General features: G+C 52.7%; 1 protein-coding gene across 1 annotated transcript in view; it reads right to left on the reverse strand.

The window, feature by feature from the left end:
• Nucleotides 1-26380, reverse strand: part of CCDC88C (coiled-coil domain containing 88C) — a 105311-nt gene that overhangs the window by 21685 nt on the left and 57246 nt on the right. Inside the window, exons 5-19 of the mRNA XM_049769770.1 lie at nucleotides 22881-22939; nucleotides 21936-22019; nucleotides 16643-16783; nucleotides 16133-16317; nucleotides 15093-15174; nucleotides 14455-14613; nucleotides 13732-13878; nucleotides 12493-12637; nucleotides 10345-10529; nucleotides 8666-8803; nucleotides 6736-7794; nucleotides 3497-3618; nucleotides 1695-1836; nucleotides 976-1125; nucleotides 694-855 (exon numbers count right to left, since the gene is read on the reverse strand). Coding sequence (XP_049625727.1) covers nucleotides 694-855; nucleotides 976-1125; nucleotides 1695-1836; nucleotides 3497-3618; nucleotides 6736-7794; nucleotides 8666-8803; nucleotides 10345-10529; nucleotides 12493-12637; nucleotides 13732-13878; nucleotides 14455-14613; nucleotides 15093-15174; nucleotides 16133-16317; nucleotides 16643-16783; nucleotides 21936-22019; nucleotides 22881-22939 — 2960 coding nt within the window. The remainder of the gene's footprint in view (nucleotides 1-693; nucleotides 856-975; nucleotides 1126-1694; nucleotides 1837-3496; nucleotides 3619-6735; nucleotides 7795-8665; nucleotides 8804-10344; nucleotides 10530-12492; nucleotides 12638-13731; nucleotides 13879-14454; nucleotides 14614-15092; nucleotides 15175-16132; nucleotides 16318-16642; nucleotides 16784-21935; nucleotides 22020-22880; nucleotides 22940-26380) is intronic.

A 26380-nucleotide genomic window follows, 5' to 3' on the forward strand; every position in this document is an offset into this window, starting at 1 on the left:
GGAACCATATGGGACGCCGGGAGATCGAACTACGGTTCTTCCTTGGCTAGCGCTTGCAAGGCAGACACCTTACCTCTAGCGCCACCTTGCCGGCCCCAGGATGCTGGGATTCTAACCAGGATCCGCTATGCTATCACTCTGCTCTGGCCCTGTCTGACTTTTTTTTGGGGGGGGGGGGTGGTGGTAACACCCGGTGATGCTCAGGGCTTATTCCTGGCTATGTGCTCAGAAATCGCTCCTAGCTTAGGGGACCATATGGGATGCCAGGGGATCAAACCTCGGTCCATCCTAGGCTAGCACGGGCAAGGAAGACGCCTTACCACTTGCACCACTGCTCTAGCCCCCTGTCTATTCTTATTTTTTGGTTTTTGGGCCACACCCGGCGTTGCTCAGGGGTTACTCCTGGCTGTCTGCTCAGAAATAGCTCCTGGCAGGCACGGGGGACCATATGGGACACCGGGATTCGAACCAACCACCTTTGGTCCAGGATCGGCTGCTTGCAAGGCAAATGCCGCCGTGCTATCTCTCCGGGCCCTCCCTGTCTATTCTTAAGACCTCACTTTTTGTTTGTTTAAGGGCCCACTGGGGTCCTCTGAGCAGCACTGGGAGACAGGCTTTGCAGTAAGAAATCTTTAAGACTAACGAGATGTCAAGCAGCCGGGCAGCAGCAGGAGGCCACAGCAGCCATGTTACCTGAAGCTGCGCCGTCTGTGTCTGTAATGCCGTGTTGTGCTCCTGCAGGAAGTTGCTCTGCTTCTGCAGTGCCAGCATCTGTGTGCTCAGCGCCACGCCCTGTGTCTCCAGGTGCTGCAGCTGCTCCTTAAGCAGTTGCTTCTCCGCCTGCAGGGCCGCATTCTAGGGTGCAGAAGCAAGACATCCCTCAGTCTTAGAAGAGGATCCTCCAGCCCCTCGTTCCTGCCAACACAACATAGCATAAAGCTCTGCAAGGCCCCCAGCACCCAAGGCGCCACTTACACTCCTTTCCAGCTCAATGGCCCGGTCCTTCACACGTAGCAGCTCCATGGTGGCCTCCTGGTGCGCAGCTGCCAACGCAGGCTGGAGTGGGTCCTGCAGGCGCATGCCCTCCTCCTGCTGCTGTCGGAGCAGCTGGCACTCCTTCCTCACCTGCGAGTGGCACCAAGCAGGCTTCAAGGGGGGCATGGCTGTCAGTCCCACCCCCAAGCCAGCACCCTGGCACTGGCGGCTCCTGTCCACTCTGGGATGGCACAGTGCTTGGGGCCCACCCAGCTCCAGGCTCTTGGGAGTCCTGCAACCTGGGCATCTGAGGGTGGGGCCCTGTGGGGAAAGTGGAAGTGAAGAGCAGGTTCTGATGAGCACTTCCACGTGGGTATGGACTGTGTCACCCCCACTGTTCTACACTGAACCAGTAGGGGAATCACTGCCCTCCAGACCCTGCTCTGATTCTGTGCAGCTCCGGGAAGCTAGCTGCCCCAGCAGATCTCAGAAAACCAGGTTACCTGCCTGAAAGGAATGGGGACAGTGAGGACTGAAAGGGGAGATCTGATGGGTGGTAGGTGAAGGCTGGCTGATAAGGGTTAGGGGAGGGTGGCCAGGTGAAGCTGACAGGTGAGGGATGATGCAGAACAGGTTAAGGCTGACAGGGGACAGATGAGGCTGACAGAGACAGGTGAGGACTGACAGAGACAGGGGAGGCTGTCAGCCCCCCAACTCACTGCCTGCAGCTCGCTCTCAAGCTGGTGGCTGAGGCTAGCCTTCTCCTGCATCTGCGCTTCAAGGAACACAATCTTCTCCTCTTTACTGGCCAGTGTGATTTTTAGTGCAGCCTCACTCTGGCCCTCCAGAGTCTGGGAGTTTCTGGAAAAACACCAAAGCGTCAGGCCCCGCAGTGTGCAGGGTCATCCATAACTCCAGCTTACACATGAGGCTCCCCTCTCCCCCCAGGAACTATGTCTCAGCACGTCCCATCCGGAGCCTGAACCTGGACACCTACAGACACACTCCAAACCTTCATCCCTGGGGTCACCACTCGGATGTCCTAGCCATGCTCTGGGGGCTCCAGGGAAAACCCTTTTATATCTGAGAGTCCTGGGCATGGCAGGGCGGAGCATCTGGCTGGAGGGAGGTTGGCGCTACCTACGTGCTTATTTCATGACTCCTGCCAAGCGCAAAAACTGCTGCACTGTTGGGCAAGTGTGTCAGGCTAGTGTAAAGGTGGGGAATGGTGCACACACTCCACGAAAACCAGACCATCCCTGAATACTGCAGAGGCTGGGGTCATTATATTGCTCTTTCCCCATTCCCCGGGGTGGATGTCTGGATCACTTCATGTGTTGCTCCAGGGGACCAGGTAGTGCTGAAGACTGGACATAAGGTTCCTGAGGCAAAAGACTGAGCTGTCCTCGCAGCTGCAGACAAATATAAAAGGCTCAAGAGGCCAGGGAGGTGCTCAGAGATCTAGTGTACCTCTCAAGCCCTGAACCCAAGGAAAGAAGAACTTAAGGCCGAAGGAGTAAATAAAAGGTGGGATGGAGTGGTAGGGTATTTGTCTTGCATGCAGCTGACCCAGGATGGACACGGTTTCGATCCCCAGCATCCCATATGGTTTTGAGCCAGGAGATTTCTGAGTGCAGAGCCAGGAGTAACCCGAGCACCACCAAGTATAGTCCAAAAAATAACAAAAAAAAAAAAAAAAAAGAAAGAAAGAAAGAAAAGGATGAACACCCTTCTCTGACACCACAGGCAGTCAACGCCAACTGTGACTGGGTTCTGAACTGAACATGTGGGTGACAGGCCTGCCATCTATGGGGCTGAGTGATAGCACAGTGGGGAGGGCACTTGCTTTGCACACAGCAGACCAGGCTTTCATCTGCAGCATTCCATTTGGTCAGTAATTCCTGAGTGCAGAGCTAGGAGTAACCCCTGAGAATGGCCAGATATAGTCCCCAAACAAAACAAACAGAGCTGTCATCTGTGATCATTAAGGCATATCTATGTGGTGTCATCGGTGTGCCAGCCCCACCCACATGTTCAAACAACTCTGCAAAGTCCATCTAAGGGGGCTGAGCAATAGTATAGCATATAGGGAGATTCCCTTGCATATGGATGACCCAGCTTCATGCTTCAGTACTCTATAAGTTCCTCTAAGCACTGCCAGAAATATTCCCTGAGCACAGAGTCAGAAATAAGCCCTGAGTACCACAGGGTGTGACCCCAAACCAAACAACAAGAACAAAATCCAGGGCCAAAGCGATAGTACTGCAAGGAGGGTGTGTGCCTTGCATGCAGCCAACCTGGGTTCCATCCTCAGCACCCCATATAGCCCCAAGGCCCGCCAGGAATGATTCCTGAACATTGAAACATGTGGCCCCCAAACAAACAAACATAAATAAAAGATGTCCATCTAAAAAAATATATAAGACAACTGTTAATGGACGAAAGACTGTCTTCTCACTTCTAGAAGGGATATGTTGTGGGGCAAAGGAAGCTTATAATGGGGCACTCTAGGGGTGCTCACATGCCCTGGCCGACATCCTGCAACATTCGCCCCTCCGACAGGCTGGCCTTCTCCAGCTCACTGCTCAGCTTGTCCAGCTCGCTGCTCAGTTTCTGGCTCCGTAGCTTCTCCTGCACCAGGTCCTGCAAGGGCAATGAGGGGTGGGGGCTGGGGTGAGCAGATGGGGAGAACGATGAAACCCAGGTCCTATCCTCCCAGAGGAGGCACTAGGATATTGTCTGGGGCTGTGTGGCCAGAGAGGGAGGATGCTCGGCTCCTTGCACTGTCCCCACTCACACCCCAAGCACCACCCACTGTGTGCAAGTGGTGTCTGAATCTGGCCACAAGGCTGCCTGTTTCTTGAAACAACAATTGCTAGGATAGGACAGGAGCCAGAGAAGTGATTGAGTTCTGAGACTGAATTCTGGGGCAGAAGCAAGGGTCTGACTCATCTAGGCCTCTGTCTGTAGCCATGCTGGGGGTCACAGTGATGCCCCCTGTAGCAGCATGACAGGATGAGACTCACCCCATCTTCCATGGGCTTCCCCTAACCCTAGGTCCCAGCCAGAGAAACATCCTGGCTTAGGGGCTGGAGCGATAGCAAAGGGCGTTTGTCTTGCCTTGCACGTGGCAGGCACAGAAAAGACCTGGGTTCGATCTAGGAGTAACCCCTGAGCACTGCCAGGTGTGATCCAAAAACCAAAAAAAAAAAAAAAAATATATATATATATATATTATTAATAATAATAAAAATAAAAATAAAGGTGCTAGGCCAGATGAAAGTACAGTGGGTAGGGGGCATTTGCCTTGCACACAGCCAACCCAGGTTCGATCCTCAGCATCCCATATAGTATTCTGAGCACCAGGAGGAGTAATTCCTGAGTGCAGACCAAGAGTAACCCTGAGCACTGCTGGTTGTGCCCCCCAGCCCCCAAAAGAGCTGCCGGCGCAGACAGTACAGAGGCTGGACCTCCATGACTGGGTGCTGGGGAAGGGCAAGCGGCCTGGGATGAGGCTGGGAGGGGGTGTTGGCCCCTCTTCCCTGCAGCATGACCAAAGGGCTTGTGGGTATCCCCTCAAGACCTCAGCAGAGGGGCCGGAGAGATAGCATGGAGGTAAGGCGTTTGCCCTTCATGCAGGTCATAGGTTCGAATCCCAGCGCCCCATATGGTCCCCCGTGCCTGCCAGGAGCAATTTCTGAGCATGGAGCCAGGAATAACCCCTGAGCACTGCCGGGTGTGACCCAAAAACCACAAAAAAAAAAAAAAAAAAAAGACCTCAGCAGGATCCCCACTCAGGGCATACCCATGAGCTTCCCTGTCTGCAGTGAGGTGTGATGGGTGTGGATGGCTCCTGCCACGCTCCTTCACACCACCTCGCAAAACCCCCTTCCTTAAAGTTCCCAGATGGGCTTTCCAGTTGCACCCAGGTCACCACGTGCATCCATGCTACAAAGAAAAGAGTTGCCACACAGCACCCACTTGAGTAGACTTAGTCGTGTGACCCAATGTGCTCCACATATCATATCAACCAGGGCAGCTAGTTATCCTGACCATAGAGAGCCTGGCATCGGGGCAGACTACAATGAGTACCAGACACTCAAGTTGAGGTGACTGTGTAGGTGGGTGGCCAGTGGCCTTCATAAAAGTGGGGAGGGCTGGAGCGATAGCACAGCGGTAAGGCGTTTGCCTTGCATGCAACCAACACAGGAAGGACGGCGATTTGAATCCCGGCATCCCAAATGGTCCCCCCGAGCCTGCCAAGGGTGATTTCTGAGCAGAGAAGGAGGAACCTCTGAGCTGAGTGCTGTCAGGTGTGACCACTTCCCCACCCCCCAAAAAAGGGAAAGAAACCAAAACAAAACAAAAAAAAAAAAAAAAAAAGGGAAAGTGGGGAGGCACCGAAGCAATAGCACAGTGGTTGTGCGTTTGACTTTCACAAGCTGATCCAGGACAGACCCAGATTTGATTCCCGGCATCCCATATATCCCCCCCAAGGCTTCCAGGAGTGATTTATTACCAAAGAGTCAGGAGTAACACCTGAGCACTGCTGGGTATGGCCCAAAAACCAAAAAAGAAAAAAAAAAAAGTGGGGGCCAGAGTGGTGGCATAGCAGTAAGGAGCTTGCCTAGCACACGACTGATCCAGGATGAACCTGGGTTCGATCCCTCAGTGTCCCATATGGCCCCCAAGCCAAGAGCGATTATTGAGTGCATAGCCAGGAGTGACCCATGAGCGTCTCAGCGTGTGGCCCCAAAACAAACAAAAAGTGAGGAGGCTCTGGGCTGAAGTGATGGTACAGCAGGTAGGCACAGCTGAAGTGATGGTACAGTTTGTCTTGCACGCAACCAACATGGGTTTGATCCCTGGCACCCAGAGCGACATTAAGAAGATTGTTCACGGGGCCGGAGAGATAGCATGGAGGTAAGGTGTTTGCCTTTCATGCAAAAAGGTCATCGGTTCGAATCCCGGCGTCCCATATGGTCCCCCGTGCCTGCCAGGAGCAATTTCTGAGCATGGAGCCAGGAGTAACCCCTGAGCACTGCCGGGTGTGACCCAAAAACCACAAAAAAAAAAAAAAAAAAAAAAAAAGAAGATTGTTCAGGGGCCGGAGAGATAGCATGGAGGCAAGACGTTTGCCTTTCATGCAGAAGGTCATCGGTTCAAATCCCGGCGTCCCATATGGTCCCCCGTGCCTGCCAGGAGCAATTTCTGAGCATGGAGTCAGTAATAACCCCTGAGCACTGCCGGGTATGACCCAAAAACCACAAAATAAAATAAAATAAAATAAAATAAAATAAAATAAAAGAATAATTATTCAGTGCAGAGCCAGGAGTAACCTCTGAGCACCACTGGATGTGGCCCAAAGTCAAAGAAAAAGGAATAAAAAAAGAAAAGAAAAGAGGGAGGTTCAAAGGGGTGGAGCACAGGCTGGGCAAATATGGGGCCTAGATTTGCTCCATCCCTGACACCATCTGCCTCCCCCTCCCCTCCCCGTAAGTTCACTTGAATTTAGCTCTAGAAAATCCCCACAAACTGCAAAACAAGTAAAATAGGGAGGGAAAAAGAGCTGACACACCTAAAAGAACAGACAAAAGTAGAGCCCACAGCACTGCGGGACCAGCCGACCCTTTGTAGCCACCAGAAAACTTAGGCATCCCATTGCCAGCACATGCACAGGACAAATGAGACACACGGGAAGGGTATGGCGGGATTCTGAGTGGGGTCACTGAGCAGCACCCCTGGTCCCCTCTCACTCACCTCCCTGAGCGTCATTAGTGTCCTGGTGTGGACCGAGACCTGTTGGGTGAGGTCCCTGTTGTCCTTCTCCAGCTCCCGGAGTTTGTCGGCCGCGTCTCGGCAGCGGGCCAGCTCCTTGTCCAGGGCGCGGCTCTCCCGCTCGGCTGCGGTCAGCCTGACGGCGCTATCGTCCAGTACCGCATCCTTGAGCTCTACCTGCTGCCACAGCCGCCGGACCTCCTTCTCCAGCAGCTTCTTGTCCTTCTCCAGCTGGGCCACCTCCTGCTCCAGGGCCTGCCGCTTGGCATCTGCCCGTTCCAGCTGCAGCTGCGCCGGCCGCTGGGCCTCCAGGTCACGCTGCAGCACCTGGATCTCAGCCTCCCTGTCGCGCAGCTGGCGCTCGAGAGCCTGTACCGTCTGCCCACTGCCCTCCAGGCTTTGCTGCAGCCTCAAGTTGTCGGAGCGGACGCTCTCGAGGCTAAGCTCCAGAAGCTCGGCCTCCCGGCTCCGCGCCTTCAGCCTCTCCACGCTCTGCCGCAGCTCCTCCCGCTCTCGCTCCAGCTCCTGGTTCTCCCGCTCCATCCTGGCCACTTTGTTGCCTGCGAAGCGCAGGGTCTCCACCATGCGCCGCAGCTCTGCATTCTCCCCGTCCAGCTGCTTATGGCTGCGCTCCAGCTCCTGCAGCTGCACCGACACATTCTGCAGCGTGTCCAGGGACTTGCGCAGCTGCCCGTTCTCCAGCGCCAGGCCCTGGTTCTCACGTTCCAGGGCAGCCGTCTGCTCCGAGGCCCCACGCAGGGCATTCACATCGACAGCCAGCGCCTCCTTCTCCTGCTCCAGCCGCTGCAGCTCCTTCTCCAGCGACTCGGCCCGCTCCCCTTTCTCCTTCTCCTGTGCCAAGTCCCGCTGCAGCTGCTGCTTCTCCTCTTCCAGGCGGCTGAGCTGGCTGCGGGTGGCCGACAGGGCCTGCTGCAAGGCCTTCGTCTCTTTCTCCATGTCCTGGGTGGCCCCTTGAGGTCTCTCCCGTAGTGCCCACACTGCCTGGTTGAGCTGGTCTTTTTCTTGCTCGAGGTCCTTGATCTGGGGGGGGAAGACAAAAAAAGGGCCATGAGGCAGGCTGGTGCATGCAGCTCTAAGGTTGGGGACCACAGCGAATGGGCAGGAATGGACATGCATGCCTTAAGGGGTTTTCCCACAGGGTACCCTCAACACCAGTCTCACGCAACCTGGAGCCAGGCTTGGGCATGAGGTGAAGGGCACAGAGAACACAACTTGGTTGGAAGAGAGCATAGAATTGCTAACGACACAGGCTGATTGTGATGAGGGCTGGAATTTGGTCCCTGGCACCACATGGGATCCCTAGCATCACCAGGTAAAGCCCTAGTGGCCCCCTGAATGCCACCACCTCTCTGCCAGGAGTCGTCACCCAGGCCATCAGCTCTGCCTGATGTGGCTCCATTTGTAGGAACTAGTGTGGATCAGAAACACAAACCTGGGCTGGAGCAATAGCACAGTGGGTAGGGCATTTGCCTTGCATGTGGTTGACCCTGGTTTAATCCCAAGCATCCCATAAGGTCCCAGTACTGCCAGGAGTGATTCCTGAGCACATAGTCAGGAGTAACCTGGCAGGTGTGGCTCCAAAACCAATGTCCCAGGGGTGAGATAGGGGCTGTCTTGGGGTTAGGAGGAATATGACAGGTTGAGGAGTAGATGTGGAAGCTGCCCCAGGATGTGTGTGGGTTGTCCTTGGAGACTGTCCCAAGGGGGTACAGAGGCTATCCTGGGAGTTATGGGGGGCTGTTATGGTGGGGCTTCCATGTGGATTGTGGGGAGCTGTGCCAGAGGCTGTATCAGGGATCATGGGGATCAAGGAAGCTGACTTGGCCTCTGGAGTGCCAAGACCTTTCTAGCCAGAGTCTACAGACATTCCGCTGCCCATCAGGGTGCTCACCTGGCGGGTACGCTCGGCCCTCAGGGCCTCCAAGTCGCCCTGCAGTTGTTCTTTCTCCTTGATGAGCTCCTCGCTCAGAGTCTCCAGGTCCTGGTTGCTCTGCTTCTCCCGCTCCAGCTGGCTCTGTAGCTTCTCTACCTGCGGGGTGGTGGCCCGGCCCAGTGAGTGCTCCAGCAGAGAGCCCTGGGGTGTAGACTAGTATGGATGCTGCCAGGGTGTGGGGAGGGTCCTACACCTGATGGTATGGAGCTTCCGTCCTCTCCTACCTATCTGGGACACTCACCTGGTTGACCTTCTGCCCCCCAGTCCTAGCCTTTGGGGTGTGGGGTCTCAAGCCTATCTCATAACAGGGCCTCAGAGCTCGGGGCTCCCGGGCCCCATTGTGGCCCATGTAAAAGGAAGTAGGAAGACGGAGCCCCACATGGAGTCCTTTATTAAAGACTAAAAACCAATTTCTGTGCTCAAGGTTGACTCCAAACCAAGGGGACCAAAGAGATAGCAAAGAAGGTAGAGAACTTGCTTTGCATGTGGCCAACCCTGCTTTGCACATACTGATAACATGTAGGGCCCCCAAGCACTGCCACAAGTGACCCCTGAGAAAAGAGGCAGGGATAAACCCTAAGCAATGTGGGTTGTGACACAAAACCAAAATTAAACAAAATTTAAAAACAAGCAAACAAGGTGCAATAATTATACAGTAAAACACGCATGCTACTTGCTCCGTCTTCTTTATGTGAGGTTTTTAAAACAGTAACTGGAGGCTGGATTGATAGTACAGTAGGCAAGGTGCTTGCTTGAATTGGACTCAACCCACCAAGGTTTGATTCCCAGCACACCACAGTTCCCTGAGCCCCACCAAGAGTGATCCTTAACCTAAAAGCCAAGAGTTAGCCCTAAGCATAGCTGAGTGTCACCCCAAAATTAAGACAAAACAAAATAAAAACAACCGCTCTCCCCCAAAGGCAAAAAAACCCCAAAGATAGGGATTGGAAAGACAGTACAGCTCGTATGTGCCTTCCGCAGTCCTACCTATATTAATTATCTACCAGATACCCCATAAGTGTTACCACACCCCCCATTCTTTGTGTTACCTTACCTACAAGAAAGACCTTCCCATGCTTAAATAGGTTTAAGATTATAGGCCACACATGTTGGCTAGGGCATGAATAAAGCTGATATTTTCTGGAACCTGCCTGTGAGTGAGTTTTCTACCCGCCGCTCTCCTGAACCCAGATACCCGCTGGCTGGAGGGGATTGGAGCCAAGTGGCCTGGAACTGCAGAGAAATGTCCCTCCATTCATCCCATCACCATCCAGCTCCATCCAAAGGGCCTTATTTATTATTTAATTCTACATATAAGGTCCCCCAAGCTCCATCAGGGGTGATTCTTGAGTACAGCTAGTTGTGGCCCAAAAGCAAATCAAACCAAACCAAAACCCCCCAAAAAATAAAAATAGTAATTCCTGCAGCCATTCTTGCGGCCAACCCAGGACAGACTTGGGTTCGATTCCTGGCATCCCATATGGTCCCCTGAGCCTGCCAGGAAATATTTCTGAGAGCAGAGCCAGGAGTAAACCATGAGCACTGCCAGGTGTGGCCCCAAAACAATATAGTAATTCCTCCTCCCAATAAATCCCCTGCTGGTAGGGGGAAGCCCCAAGCCCTCTCCCTAGACCCACCTTCTTGCTGAGCTGCTGGTTGTCCTTCTCCAGCTCCCCACACTTGAAGCTGCTCTCCTCCAGGGCCAGGGCCACGTCCTGTAGGCCGCGCACAGTGCTCTGCAGGCTCTGGTTCTCCTTCTCCAGCTTCAGAATGCGGCTGGAGGCACATTCGTTCAGCTCAAACACGAACGACTTCCTGGAGGCTGGGCCACAGCACCAGGTCAGAGCCAGGGTCGCAGAACTCCTCCTGCCTGGCCCCGTCCATCCCGCCTCCCAATCCACTTTCACAGGCTACTCAAACCAACACAAAAAAAAAGCAAGGGAGGAGTGATCAATGTGGGTCAACTTGTTTTAAGTGCTAGGGACCCCTGGTCTGTTGACTGAGCCAACTGACCAGCCTGGGCAGCAGAGAGAGTAGAAGGCAGCAGTTTTTCAGTGCCAGCTCTGGAAGGTTGTACCTGGCTAAGGCAGAAGGCACATGATATGGGGCCAGAGTCATAGCACAGCGGTAAGGCATTTGCCTTACATGCAGCCAACACAGGACGAACCCCGGTTCGAATCCCGGCATACCATATGGTCCCATGAACCTGCCAGGAGTGACTTTTGAGCTCAGAGCCAGGAGTATCCCGAGTGTTGCTGGGTGTGACCCAAACACCAAAAAAAGTCGGGGGGGGGGGGGCAGAGCAGTAGCACAGAGTTGGGTGTTTGCCTTGCATGTCAACAGCTTTGTTTCAGGACACATGGATCAGGAAATGGATACTAGAACCATTTTCAAATGCCCAGGCCAAAGGCATGGAATATATTCGACTCTCACCACTCACTCATCATTCCCTGCAGACTCTTTTTTGGGCAACACCAGGCGGTTCTAGGCTCCTTCTGGCTGTGCCCAGAATGATCCATGGTGGTGCTCAGGGGACCAACCCTCCATGTCTCTGGGGATTTGAACCTCTTTCAGCTGCATGGAATTCAAGTGTCTTGACTCTACACCCCCATCCAGCCTCACCCTACTTTTATCTTCCCTGGCTGAAACCTGAGTCATGGGGAGAAAAATTCTGGTGTTGGGGCTGGAGTGATAGCACAGTGGTAGGATGTTTGACTTGCATGCGGCTGCCCAGGATAGACTTGGGTTTAATCCCTGGTGTCCCATATAGTCCCCTGAGCCAGAGTCATATATATATATAGTGTGTGTGTGGGTGGTATTTTTTGTATATATATATTGTGTGTGTGTGTGGTTTTTTTGTATATATATAGTGTGTGTGTGTGTGTGTGTGTGTGTGTGTGTGTGTGTGTGTGTGTGTGTGTGTGTACCACACCTGGCTCAGTGTGTGAACCACTCCTGGTTCTGTGCTTAGGAATTACTTTTGCTGATGCTCAGGGAACCAACCATATGGATGCCAAGGATCAATCTCAGGTCAGGCAAACACACTCCCCTCCACAGGGGCAGCAGCTATAGAGCAGCCTCAGGACCCCAGCCCAAAACCCTTTAGTGCAGAAAGAATGATCCCTCCTCATGCAAATCCAACATTAATAAGTGGGGTAGCAACAGCTACTCCTCTAGAGAACAATGATGTTCTCAGGCACATTTCCATTATTTTCATTTTCTTTAGGCTGCATTGGAACCAGGGCCGCTCTCCACTGCACCTCATCCAGCTCTATGTAAACAGTGATGCTCAGATTTGGGGCACAGGTGCTATTTCAGGACACAGGAGCTGACTATTATTGTCCACCAGGCACTGCTGGCTTCCTGCTCCCGCTGGACCACAGCATAGCTTGGGTGCTGGACAGGGGAAGCTGCAGTCACATAGGTGCATGGCCAGCAGAAACACACCCCGTGATGCTGCTGAAAGGAGGAAGCAGCACCCCAGACACAGAGTGGAGGCCAGGGAGGGATGTAGTGACACAGGGGACCCTGCAAGTGGATCATAAGCTATGAAGCAGGGACCACACCTGACATCCCAGCTTTCCGCCAGTGTATACTGGCCTCCTGAGTGCTCTGGGTGTTGCTGGCCCAGACCAGATCTAAGAAAACTAACCACTCAGCATACACCATCTGGTTGTCGAGGTCCTCCAGGTGACTCCATGGGCAGAAGGAGCATTTCCAATTATCACATCAAGGACACAGAGAGGGCGGCAAGCTAGGTGAGGCCTGGTGCGGGGCCAACCTACCATCCGACAGATCCGCGCTCTTGGACAACTGCTCCAGCTCCCAGCCCAGGTGTGCCGACTCATTCATGCTCTGCTTCTGGGCAATCTCCAGCACCATGTTTTCCTCCAGCAGCTCCTCGATCCGCTTCTTGTCTGAGTCTCGATCCTGGTAAGGGGTGACCGGAACTATGAAGGCCATAAACACTTCCTCCCCTCCTGCCCAGAGCCTGATCCCGGCCACATTCACATGCCCAAAGGGTCATGGCTGCACCAAGATAAATCTGACAGGACCTGGATGTGGGCTAAGACCGCAAGACCTGGGTATGAAGGCACCAAGGAGGCCCACAGGCTGCAGGGGTTAGGCAGGACCACAATGGCCGGCAACTTCATGATTGGATACCCCTTATCAGGCCTGATAGCCCTTAATGAGCTGAAGAGGACTGGGAGAGAGAGTAATGGGCAGGGCTCTTGCCGTTTATGCAAAGAATCCAGGCTTGATCTCTGCCATCCCATGTGGACAACCTGATATCACTAGTTCTTTTTTTCGAATTTTGATTTTTGGGCCACACCCGGTGACACTCAGGGGTTACTCCTGGCTATGCGCTCAGAAATCACTCCTGGCTTGGGGGACCATATGGGATGCAAGGGGGTGGAACCCAGGTCCATCCTAGGCTAGTGCAGGCAAGGCAGATAGATGCCTTGCCTCCTGTGCCACTGCTCAGGCCCCTAGGAGTGATTCTTGAGCACAGAACCAGGAATAATCCCTGAGCACCACCAGGTGTGGGGTCCCCTGACTCCCAAAGATCTTGCAGAGACCCAAGCACCCAAGCAGACAGGAAGTGTATGTGTGTGGCCACTCTGGAGCAGAGCAGCAACCCCAGAGCTCAGTAAGTGCCCAGCTAACAATCCGATCCAATTCCAGAGACAGAGTGAGGGGACCCTCCACCCTGACCAGCATCACGGGGCATCACACTATCCCTGAAACCCTGCCCAGCAGCAATGGGGTGCCCCACCTTTCCTCATACCCCAGTTCAACAACACGGGTGGGGCCGGGCGGTGGCGCTAAAGGTAAGGTGCCTGCCTTGCCTGCGCTAGCCTTGGACGGACCGCGGTTCGATCCCCCGGTGTCCCATATGGTCCCCCAAGCCAGGAGCAACTTCTGAGCACATAGCCAGGAGTAACCCCTGAGCGTCACAGGGTGTGGCCCCCCCCCAAAAAAAAAAAAAAAAAAAAAACACGGGTGGCCCCGCCATCCCTCACCAACTCCAGGTCGTGCAGCTTGGACTTGAGCTGCAGACTCTCCTTCTCCAGCTCGTGGACCTTGTCCCCGCGGGCCCGGGCTGCCGTCAGCTGCTCTTCGAGCATCGCTTTGGTCTCAATCAAGATGATGTTGTCCTCCCGCAGCTCCTAGAGGGGTCACAGCAGTGAGGAATGGCACTCAGGGGCCAGGGGTCACCAAGGCAAGAACCCCGATAGGGCCCCCAGACATAAACACGCCCATGCAGAGTCTGTGGTTGGAGTGTCTGGCCCCACCTTGGGGTACCCGCCATCATTGGGAAAGGGATTCCCAAGTCCAGACAGCACCGTCCTCAGGAGCCAGGTATGGTAGAGGGCCTGATAGTAGTGGAGCATTGCAGGGGCTTTCTCAGCAGGGCTGAGGTTCTTGGGCTCTGAGAGTGTTCCACCACTTTGACCCATGGCACCGTTCATCTAAAACACTCCATGGGCAAGAGACATTGCTCCAAGGGCTGAATACAGCCTGCCAACACAAATCTCCTCCCAGCACTGCTCCACTCTACTACCCACCCCTGCATCACTGTGGAGGACCAAAGCGAAAACTAGAGGAGAATATCTCTGTCCTGGACGATGCTCTGAATGTAGACGATCAGACAGGAGCCTGAGAGGGAGTGCCAAGGCCCCAAGCAGGAGCTGCACAGTGGTGACTCTGAGTGGTCCAGGTACCCCCATCCATTGGGCACTCACCTCCATGCGGGCACGATAGAAATCCACATCACGCAGCCGCTCCCGGCAGCGCCCCAACTCCAGTTCCAGCCGCTCCACTCTGCTCGCCTTCTCCCGTGTCGCGTCCAGCTCGTCCTGATACACCCGAGCTGACCTGGCCTCGGCCGACAGCTGCACGTTCTGCAGAGTTTACAGACCTGAGCTTAGGCGAGACCTGAGCTCAGGGACCAGAGTCTAGGCACCTGCGGCCAGTGATAGCACAGCAGGTTTACCCTATTCAGAATAATTCTTCTTTGCTTGTACTTATCACTCATGGAGTGGAAGTACCTCTGGATTGGTCTCTTACCCCTACCTATTTTCCTCCCATGGGGGAGGTCCTTCTCTTCCCAATAAAGATCTCAGGTCAGAGAAACTGCTAGCTGTTTTGGTTCTACAGCTAGCCTGTCTGCCTGCTGGTATCTTTTGTCAGCTAGCAGGTAGCTTGTGGTGGAAGTTTTCCTGAACCTTTTCTAGCTCTACAACTTTGTATAGATTATTTGCTATGTCGGCGTTGCTTCCAATCCACATTCCCAATCCCCCTGGGCCAGAGGATGAGACTTCCAATCCACTGAAGCACAGTCCTGGTGAGTTCCAGGGTTCACCCAGACCCTATTGCTCACCTCCTGCTTGATTTTCTGCAACTCCAGCACCAGCTGGTCCACCTCGTGCCTGGTGTCCACCAGCTGCTCCGTCTTCTCCTCCCTAGTGGAGAAAACTAAGCTGTGAAGGGCCGCGTCCCCACTCACAATGGGAAGGAAAGAAAACTGACTGGGGCCCCAGAGAGAAATCTGCAGGGAGGCCTGCAACATGGGTCCAGATGGAGGGCACTGTGGGCAGGGCATGATGGCATGGTGACAGTTGCAGGACAATAGGAAACCAAGCTCATAGGAGGCAGCCCATAAATTTGCCCTCGGGTTTAGGAAGACCCCAACTGTGTGTGTGTGGTCATGTCATCCCCCAGGAAACCTGGGGCGAGTTCAATTTCTGTGCATCTGCCTTCCTGCCATAGGAAAACCCTTAAACCGCTCTAGAGCCCCATCCCTGGGATGGAGGTGTCCAGTTCCTACTCTGCTCCATCCCTTGCTTCACAACATGCTCTTTCCCTGCTCCATCACCAGCTACATTATGTGCTCCAGCTTTGTTCTATCATGTGCTCCATCACCTATTTTTTGTTTGTTTTTTGGGCCACACCCAGTGATGCTGAGGGGTTATTCTGGCTATGAACTCAGAAATTGCTCCTGGCTCAGGGGACCATATAGGCCAGGGGATCAAACGCGGTCCGTCCTGGGTCAGCCGTGTGCAAGGCGAACGCCCTACCCACTGCGCCACTGCTCTGGCCCTCTATCTCCTATTCTATCCCTGCTCCATCACCTGCACTATGACCTGTTCCATCATCTGCTCCATCCCTTGCTCTACCACCTGCTCTATCCCTGCACCATCAACTGCTACATCATGTGCTCCATCACCTATTCTATCCCTGCTCCATTACCAGCTCCATCCCTTCTCAATCACCTGCCCCATCACCTGCTCTAGTCCTGATCCATCATCTGCTCTATCACCAAGCTTGGAGAAGCTATCCCTGATGTCCTGTGTGAGGGACCCCACCAGAAACTGGACCTCCTCACTCCCATAGAGGGCCCTGGGTGACCCAAGGACTCACAGCTCCTGCCGGGTGCGGCGCAGTCTGGCCTTGGTGTCTGCCAACTCCACAGCCAGGTGCTGTTTGTCCTCACTGGACAGGCTGCTGGTAGGGCTTGGAGTGGACTCAGCACTAGGTGGCTTTAGGGGGCTGGGTGGGTGCTGAGCCTGCAGGTAGTCTCGCTCCTGAGTCAAGTCCACGATAAGCTAGAGGGAGCCAGGGAACAGATACAGGGAGGTCACTGGGCCGAACAAATAACTTGGTGCAAGAGAAGTCAAAGACATGAGGAAAGTGGGGGAGCTGCCACAGAGGCTGGGGGACCACAGGGCAGGTAGGGAATGATGGGGGAGGTTCTAGAAAAGGATGGCACATTCAGTGAAACATGAGAAACATGGGAACAGAGAAAGGTCCCAAAAGCCACAGGGAAAGCACCCATGTGTCACCCTCACCAGCAGAGGGACTGGGAGAAGAGGGAGACAGTCAGGTTTGCAATGAAGAGAGGCCCTGCCCAACTGATGCCTGCCCTCACACCTCAGTGCAATCATCCCGCTCATCGACAAGCCTTCGAAGGTGAAACACCATGTTCCTTGACAGGGCCTCCAGCTCCTCGGGGGCCACGTTGGGGAGCTCCAACCACTGCAAGTCGAACACATTCTCCTGGTTGTGGGTCACCTGGGGGGACACACGGGGTACGTCTTACAGAGATCAGACCGGAAGCAACATCCCCACCCCTAGACACAGCAATCGGCCTTTCACAGTGGATGTGTCCATGAAACTCTGAATTCCCCACCACTGATTTCTGTGGTGAGCCCAAGTCATCAACATCAATGAGTAGAAACCACTTCTGGGGGCTGATGGTACAGCAGGTAGGGCACTTCCTTGCACGTGGTTAGTCTAACTTTGATCTCTGGCATCCCATATAATCCCCTAAACACCACCAGAAATAATCCCTGGGAAGTCAGGAGTAACCTCTGAGCCACCACAGGGTGTGCCCCCCCCCACCCAAGAAACAACTTCTGTTTATAGTGCAGGCTCAAAAGGACATAAGGTTTCGATTTAAATACCAAAAAAGCTCCACACAGTAGAGTATTTCTTTTTTGTTGTTGTTTTTGGGCCACACCCGGCAGTGCTCAGGGGTTACTCCTGGCTGTCTGCTCAGAAATAGCTCCTGGGGCCGGAGAGATAGCATGGAGGTAAGGCGTTTGCCTTTCATGCAGAAGGTTATCGGTTCGAATCCCGGTGTCCCATATGGTCCCCCGTGCCTGCCAGGAGCAATTTCTGAGCATGGAGCCAGGAGTAACCCCTGAGCACTGCCGGGTGTGACCCAAAAACCACAAAATAAATAAATAAATAAATAAATAAATAAATAAATAAATAAATAAATAAATAAATAAATAAAAGAAATAGCTCCTGGCAGGCACGGGGGCTATATGGGACACCGGGATTCGAACCAACCACCTTAGGTCCTGGATCGGCTGCTTGCAAGGCAAACGCCACTGTGCTATCTCTCCGGGCCCAGTAGAGTATTTCTTTAATTAAACAGTCCTCAGATACTTTTCTCAACAGCTGGAGAGGTCACAAACAAGCAGAGCTGGAGACTAAACCCAGAGCTTCACCCAGAGTCTCAAGTATTCTACTACTTAAGACACACCCCAGCCTGATACTCAGATAAATTTAATTTTTAATTATTTAGGGAGGCAAACACTATATCCAGCAATGCTCAGAGTTTACTCCTAGCTCCATCCTCAGGGATCACTCCTGGGTCAGCCATGCGCCAGGCAAGTAAGTACCTTACCATTGTACTATCACTCTGGCCCCTCTCCACATTTTTCTTACTTTGTTTTTTGGCCAAACCTAGCCGTGCTCAGAAACTATATGGGGTTCCAAGTGTCCTACCCCCACTGTACTATCAATTTCTGTATTTTGTTTGTTTGGAGGTCACACCTGGCAGTGCTCAGGAGTTATTCCTGGTGCAGTCAGCAGCCCAAATGGAATGCTGGGGTTCAAATCCAGGTCTTTCTCTCATGGGCTTTGGCCCCAATTCTCTCTCTCTCTAGATCTCTCACTCTCTCCCAGTGCCCTTGCCTGTACTATTGCTTTCTAATGGGGTAACATCAATTTACAACACAAAGAACGGAAGCCTGACACCCACACCTTCCCCCTTCCCACCTCTCCCCAGTGACTGCATTTTCTTGAAATAAAATCTAATGCAAATGTGGACAAAGGTTAAAAATCTCCTGCCAGAAGGTGAGCTGCATAACCACCTTCTGCTCTGTTTGGGAAAGATCTCATGGCCTGACACAATATCCAGTGAGCCTGTATCTCTTTCCCACGGGCCACCAGAGACCACCTGGCGCTCCTGCTCTGTCCCTCTTCACCTGACCTTCCCCAACTCCTCCTCCCTTCCTATTTCTGTCCCCGGCTTGCTCTCTATTTGAAAAGGAACGTTTCAGAGCATTCTGGCTTCTAAAGGGGGAAAACTGAAGGCAACTGAACAACTACACTCAGAGACACTTCAAAAACGTTCTTCAGAGCCAAAGCAATAATAGCACAGAGGGGAGGGCATTTGCCTTCCTTGCACAGACCTGGATTTGATCCCATCATTCCATATGTTCCCCAAGCACTGCCAGGAGTGATTCCTGAGTGCAGAGCCAGGAGTAACCCCTGAGCACCACCAGATGTGGCCCCAAAACAAACAAATATAAACCCAGACATTTTTTTTTTTTTTTGGTTTTTGGGCCACACCCGGTAACGCTCAGGGGTTACTCCTGGCTATGCGCTCAGAAGTTGCTCCTGGCTTGGGGGACCATATGGGACGCGGGGGATCGAACCGCGGTCCGTCCAAGGCTAGCGCAGGCAAGGCAGGCACCTTACCTCTTGCGCCACCGCCTGGCCCCAAACCCAGACAATTTTTCTGGAACAGTAGGTGGAGTTTCTTAGTGGCTTAAGACTTTTTTCTGGCCTGGAGAGATAGCACAGCAGTAAGGACATTTGCCTTGCATGCAAAGGACAGTGGTTTGAATCCCTACACGCTGCCGCTGCTGGGTGTGACCCAAAAACTGAAGAAAAAGAAAAAAAAAAGACTCCTTTCAGTTTGGCCTTGTCAAGATTCACAGCCTTGGGCTTGATCCCCAGTAATGCCCTTCAGGCCAGGAACAATCACATCAACTCTTATCATTTGGGATCCCAGGTGAGACAACTGTGTGACACCCTTACGGTCATCAAAACAACAACAAAGAGAAGGACAGGGGAAAAAGGCAGCAGAAAAACAAAACCTGGGTGGCTGGATAGAATGGAGGTAAGGTGTTTGCCTTTTATGCAGAAGGATGGTGGTTCGAATCCCTTCCAGCATTCCATATGGTCCCCGTGCCACCCAGTGGCGATAAAAAAAAAAGAAAGAAAGAAAGAAAAAGAAAAGAAACCTGGGAGAAACAGGGCAGGCCAGAACATAGCACAGCAGGTAGGACATTTCCCTTGCACATGGCTGGCCCGGGTTCAATCCAATATGGTCCCCCAAGCCTGCCAGGAATCATTTCTGAGCACAGAGCCAGGAGTAACCTGAGTGCTGCTGGGTGTGGTCCAAAACCAAAAACAACAGAAAAACAAAACAACAAAAACAACAAAACTGGGTTTTTTCCTTGGCTGGATACCCCACATACAGAACCCTGAGCTCTTTCTGGAGTGATCCCTGAGTGCCCAGAGAAGTTCATGGGGGGGGGGGGGGGAGTCCTCGCAGAGCGATTGCACAGCGGTAAGGCATTTGCCTTGATTGTGGCAGATCTAGGATGGACCTTAGTTTGATCCCCTGGCATCCCATATGGTTTCTGAGCCTAGAGAGGATTTCTGAGCGCATAGCCAGGAGTAACCCCTGAGTGTCACCTTGTGTGGCCAAAAAGAAAAAAAAAAAGTTCATGGAGGGGGGCACACATGGTGTCAGGGAAGGATGTGGCATGCACCCAAATCCCTGCACCATCTCCCTGGCCTAAAAAATTAATCTTAAAGATTTATATTTGTTTTGTTTGTTTTGGGTGCCACACCTAGCAATGCTTAGGGGTTATTCTTGTCTCTGAGCTCAGGAATCACTCCTGGCAGGCTCAGGGAACCATTTGAGATGGCAGGGATTGCACCCAGGTTGACTGTGTGCAAGGCAAACAAACACCCTCCCTACTGCACTATTTCTTTGGTCCAAAAAGAATCTTATTTTGGGCCAGAGAGATAGCACAGCGCTAAGGTGTTTGCCTTGTATGTAGCTGACCCAGGAAGGACCCGGGTTCGATTCCTGGCATCCCATAAGATCCCCTGAGCCTGCCAGGATCGATCTCTGAGAACAGAACTAGGAGTAACCCGAGTGCCACCAGATGTGGCCCAAACACCAAACTCCCTCCCCAAAAAAAGAATTTTATTTTGAGGTAAATGGTTTTAGAGTAACAAGTTGCCACTCTGACATGGATGTCAAGATGCCAACAGTCCTGGTGTGTCCAAAGGGACCCCTGCCCCACACAGCTGCATCTGGCCCCCACTACCTTCATCAGAACCTCTAGCCCCAGGACCCAGCATTTCAGGGAAAGCCCAGCCTTCGGCCTGGCTTAAAAGCCAGGCCCGGGGCCGGGTAGGTGGCGCTGGAGGTAAGGTGTCTGCCTTGCAAGCGCTAGCCAAGGAAGGACCGCGGTTCGATCCCCCGGCGTCCCATATGGTCCCCCCAAGCCAGGGGCGATTTCTGAGCGCTTAGCCAGGAGTAACCCCTGAGCGTCAAACGGGTGTGGCCCAAAAACCAAAAAAAAAAAAAAAAAAAAAAAAGCCAGGCCCAGTAATTTTGCCAGGGCCTATCTTTCCAGGCCTTTCTCTCCTCTGATTGATTGGCCAATCAGATGATGGACTAACTCAGGGGTCCTAAGAAGACTGAGTTTCTTGGGGAGGGAAGGTGAGAATCAGGAAATTCCACTTTTGGGGTGGGATAGTGATTGGTTTGGGGCCACACCCCACAGTGCTCAGGGCATACTCCCAGCTCTGTGCTTAGGAGTAACACCTGGCAGTGCCAGGGCCCGGAGAGATAGCACAGCGGCGTTTGCCTTGCAAGCAGCCGATCCAGGACCAAAGGTGGTTGGTTCAAATCCCGGTGTCCCATATGTTCCCCCCGTGCCTGCCAGGAGCTATTTCTGAGCAGACAGCCAGGAGTAACCCCTGAGCACCGACGGGTGTGGCCCAAAAACAAAACCAAAAAACAAACAAACAAACAAACAAAAACACCTGGCAGTGCCTGAGGGATAGTAGGAATAATACTGGGGACCAAATCAGTTGAACCCCAATCAAAGCAAGAACCTTATTTTCCTCCTGCATTATCTCTCTGGCCCCCAAAAGTGCATTTTCCAAATGATGCTACCTTTCCTTAGCTTCCCAGAAATCACCCTCTGCTGATTGGGTGAGGTCAAGGTCACAGCGTGTGCTGGGCAGAGCCTGCAGCTACCATGGTTCGGAGGGTCAGTGCCAGTGCCGAGGGGCTGCAATGTGGCACCATCTCCCTGTGAAACAGCCGTTCCCAGCCAGCATAGCTGGGAACACAATTCCAGAACACAATTCCAGGCTTGTACATCAATGCCTGAGCCCAAATCGTCTGACAGCGCCTTAAAATATCTTCTTGCCCATATTAGGCAGGAAGAGAAGACGACTTGATTGAAATGCTTCTCCCTCTGTGTAAGACAATTTGTATTTTTACCCCCACTCCTTTTAGCTCTACCTTTTAGGACCCATCTGTCTGGCGTCTGTGCGCTTCTCTCTCTCCCTCGCATGTCCCAGCTGTGGGTTCCCCCCAGAGGCCCCCACCTACCTCCTGGATGTGGGCCACGATGCCAGCCTGGGTCTCGATGTCCAGCTGCTTGATCTTTTCGATGAACTCTTCCTTCCTTTCACACTGGGGGTGGCCGGTGGTGGTGTGAGTGAGTGAGGGTGCCCCAGAACCCTCCACTGCCCTTGCTTTACAATCAAGAGCAGAGCGCTCCTGAGACCACCCTGATCAGAATCTGGGGGGTGCTTGTTCCATTAAAAGGCTCCCACCAGGGGGATCAGAGTGAAAGCACAATGGGGAAGGCATTTGCCTTGCATGAGACTGACCCAGATTTGATCCTTGGCATCCCATATGGTCCCCCGAGCGCCACCAGGAATGACCCCTGAGAGCCACCAGGTGTGGTCCAATGGCCCCCCCTCAACAAAACCCTCCCCCAGGTGGACCTCCCAGGTAGCTTCTTAACAGAGGGAGTGAATGTGGAAATTGGGCTGGACCCTCAAGGGACAAGTGTCCCCATTCACCTCACTTCACCAAACAAAGTGTGTCACCTGAGCCCTCCTCTAAATCAGAGTCCCAACCTATGTATCCTGTCACCCCTTGTTTTTGGGGGAAAAAAGTCTTTTGATGCCTTCCCAGACAACTGCTTAGAGAAAGTACTTCCCAAGCAGCCGACCTGGGTTCAATCCTCATGGACCAAGACTGCCTGCTAGGAGTGGTGATTTCTGAGTGCAAAATCAGGATTAATCCCCTGGGCGTGGCTCAAAAGAAACAACAACAAAAATGCCTCCCAATTGCACCTAGATTATTCCAACATCTACCCCACCCTTGATATCTGGGAAGAGGCCACCCTTGATATCGCCATGATCTATGAAAGGCAAGACCTCCAGGATCCCCCCACCTCCCGGGTTGTTCCAAGTCTCCAGCTCATAAGGGCAGGTCCCTGAAGTCCTGGTCCCTTTCCCCATCACCCCCAAACACACCCCCTACCTGCACAGCACAGCCCAGCACCAACAGCAGCACCTTCTTGATCTCATCCATGCTCTTCCCTGAGGGACGCAGATTGAAAAGACACTTTTGCATAGCCAACACCCCTGCCACGCCCACCACCAACCTGATCATGCCTCCACCCCACCCCACCCCCATGCCCCAAGCCCTGTTAAGCCTCCCACCACCAATCCTGGCCACGCCTCCATCCTTCCATGCCTATCTCCATGACCTTGCATCCCCCCCTCCCACCACGCCTGTCACCAACCCCTGCCACTTCCACAAACAACTCCTGCCATGCCTACCACCCCTACCTTGTCTTCTCCAGTCACATTCGTGGCTGCCTAGGTTCTTTTCCTCTGTATTTTGTTTTCTATTTTTTGGCCACAACCCCAGCAGTGCTCAGGGCTCACAGGATCATATGGGGTGTGGAGACCCAGGGCTGCCACGAACAAGGTGAGCAACCTACCCACTGTGCTATGTATCATTCCAATTCTCCTTTCCTTGTTTACTTTTCTTTCTTTCTTTCTTCTTCTTCTTCTTTTTTTTTTTTTTTTTTTTTGGTTTTTGGGTCACACTCGGCAGTGCTCAGGGGTTACTCCTGGCTCTCTGCTCAGAAATTGCTCCTGGCAGGTTCGAGGACCATATGGGATGCCGGGATTCGAACCACTGTCCGTCTGCATGAAAGGCAAATGCCTTACCTCCATGCTATCTCTCCGGCCCCTACTTTTATTTCTGGGGCCAAAGTTGGCAGTTCTCATGGCGAAGCTCTGTACTGGGAACTGAACGGGGTTGGACTCACACAAGGCAAGGGCCTCCACCTTAGTACTCGTCTCCATCCTCTCAACCCTTCTCTTTATTAAGAAACCTTCACTTTGTCCAACTCCGAATTGGAACTATACACCCCAAGACTTTTCACCAGAGGCCAAGAGCAGGCGGGAGAGGGAGTGAGCTGTTCTGGTGGCATCTGCTCTGCGTGCACCAGAGGGCTGGCAAATGCTCCTTGTGGGCCCTGCGTCAGCTTGACAGCTTCTGCCTCTCCCAGTTACACCCCTTCCTGCAGACATGTGTGTTTTGGGGCTGCCCGCTGGTAGAAAGTGGATCAGGAGAAAAGGAGTTCTCTTTTCTTTCTGGGTCCTGGCTCCCCTTTGATACTTTCCCTGTTCCCCAGAAGAAAGCATTTCCAACAGCAGGCAGAGCTCACACCAAACATCCTCTTGAGCTCTCTCGAGCACAAGCCCTGTGGGACTGACTATGAGGCGCTTCCAGAGCACTTAAATTGCACTCACGATCCGATTTCTCATAGATGAAAAGAGCAAACTACCAGGGGAATCTGAACTCGTGTAACAGCTAGAAGTGGGAAAGCAGAGAAGAGACCAGAAACCCTGCACAGAGAGGGCAAAGAGGGCAATTCCCACACACACATGACACATACCCATCCATACTTCCATACACACACCTACTTACCTACCCATCTATTCACTACTTCCTTACCCATACATCCATCTACCTATTCACTCATCCTTTCATTCATTCATCTATCTGTGGGCTGGAGAGAAAGCACAGCAGTAGGGCATTTGCCATGAATGTAGACGACTTGGGACAGATCTTGGTTCGATCCCTGACATCCCATATGGTCCCCCAAGCCTGCCAGGAGTGATTTCTGAGAGCAGAGCTAAAAGTAACCCCTGAGCACTGCTGGGTGTGGCCTCCCTCCCAAAAAAAGAAAGACATTCATCTATCTATTCATCAACCCACCTACTCACACACTGACCTACCCATACATACATACATACATACATACATCCACCTACCTACTACCCCCATCCATTCATCCATCGATCCACCCATCTACCTACTCATCTATCCATCCATCCACCTATTCATCCTTCTGTCCATCATCAACCTACTCACATACCTACCAAACCATCCTTCCACCTACCACCTATCTACCCATCCATTCATCCACACATCCACCTATCTACCTATCTATCCACCCACACATCCTCATCAATTCACCCATATACTCACATGCATACACCAAACATGGAGTAAAACTGAAGTGGTAAAAGTAACTTTAAAGGAAACTTTGGGGACCCAAGAGATATAGTAGAGAGTTGGCACTTGTCTTGTATACAGCTAACCCCAAGTCAATTCCTGGCATCCTTATGAATGAGCCTCTCCAGGGGTGATCCCTGAACATAGAATCCAGAGCAACACCTGGAATGCCCCCCAAAAAAAACAAAATAAAAAAACTTTGAAGATCAAAGTACTAGGAAACCCAGCAACCTCTCTGCATATAAATGAGGTAGGCCAGCTGTGTTGCCTGATAAAATTTACTTCTAGAAGACATGTGGTATTTGCTTGTGTGTGTGTGTGTGTGTGTGTGTGTGTGTGTGTGTGTGTGTGTGTGTGTGTGTTGGGGGTGGGGCTCCCATTTCTCCTGGGACACAAGTAGCTAATTCTTCCCAGAAATTCATCAAGAAGAATTACTATTTCCAGAATCCTAGCAGATTGTGAATCCTAAGTAGTTTCAAAACACACCAGAGACGTCTCCCCTGAGTGCCCAAGTGAGGCTGGCCTTGATCAATTCAGCATGAAGCAGAGCAGATCAGTTCAATAGGAGCCCCCAGCACCCCCCCCCCCAAAGGTAGGGACTCAAAACAGAACCCTCCTCCAAGGGACACGGAGGGGACAGCAGGGTTCCACAAGTCTGGGAAGAGCTCAAGCGGGGATCAGGGTTGAGCCTGCCAGGGACTGAGACCGAGGGGAAAGAACAGGCTGGTGAAAAGATGAACACTGGGGAGACTTTTTCCAAGTGAGAAAGTTGTGGGGATGGGGGAAGAGGTGTCAGGAGTATTCACACCCAGGAAGCCATATACAACCACTGGGAGTGGGAGTCAAAACATGTCTCCAAGCCACCCCACACCTCAGGGGAACCTCATGCTCTCTGTCCCCTGCACTGAGAAGTGAGCTCCGGTCCCAGAAGCACAATGTGCTTTACTGAGCACTTTCTACAGGAATCCTCATGGAGGGGGATATATGTGGATATATATGAGAGTCGGTAACTTCATAGTACTGTCTGTGGCCTCCCACACACGACACCCAAATCCCTCAGGAGTGACAATTTGGGCAGGACCAGATGTAGTCAGCAGTCACTGCACGTGCTGTGTTATAGAAGGGAGCACGTTGGCAGTGCTCAGGCCTCACTCCTGACTGTGCTCCAGAGCTCACTCCTGACTTTGTGCTCAAGGATCACTCCTGACTGCTTAGGACTCAGGGGACTGACCCTATGTGGTACTGGGGATGGAATTCAGGTCAGGCACCAGCAACCCTACACCCCTTGTGCTGTGTACAGGGGGTGTATATCTCTCAGCGATCAGGATGAGGCCTAAGCAGGAGAGACAGATTCAAGGTCTACAACCACTCATGCTCTGTAAGTGGAAGCCCTTGATTTAAAATTCCAGCACCTCAGAACTTGAGTGCTGACCCTAAGCAGTGCT

This window comes from Suncus etruscus, chromosome 3, assembly GCF_024139225.1.
Source record: "Suncus etruscus isolate mSunEtr1 chromosome 3, mSunEtr1.pri.cur, whole genome shotgun sequence".
Lineage (NCBI taxonomy): Eukaryota > Metazoa > Chordata > Mammalia > Eulipotyphla > Soricidae > Suncus > Suncus etruscus.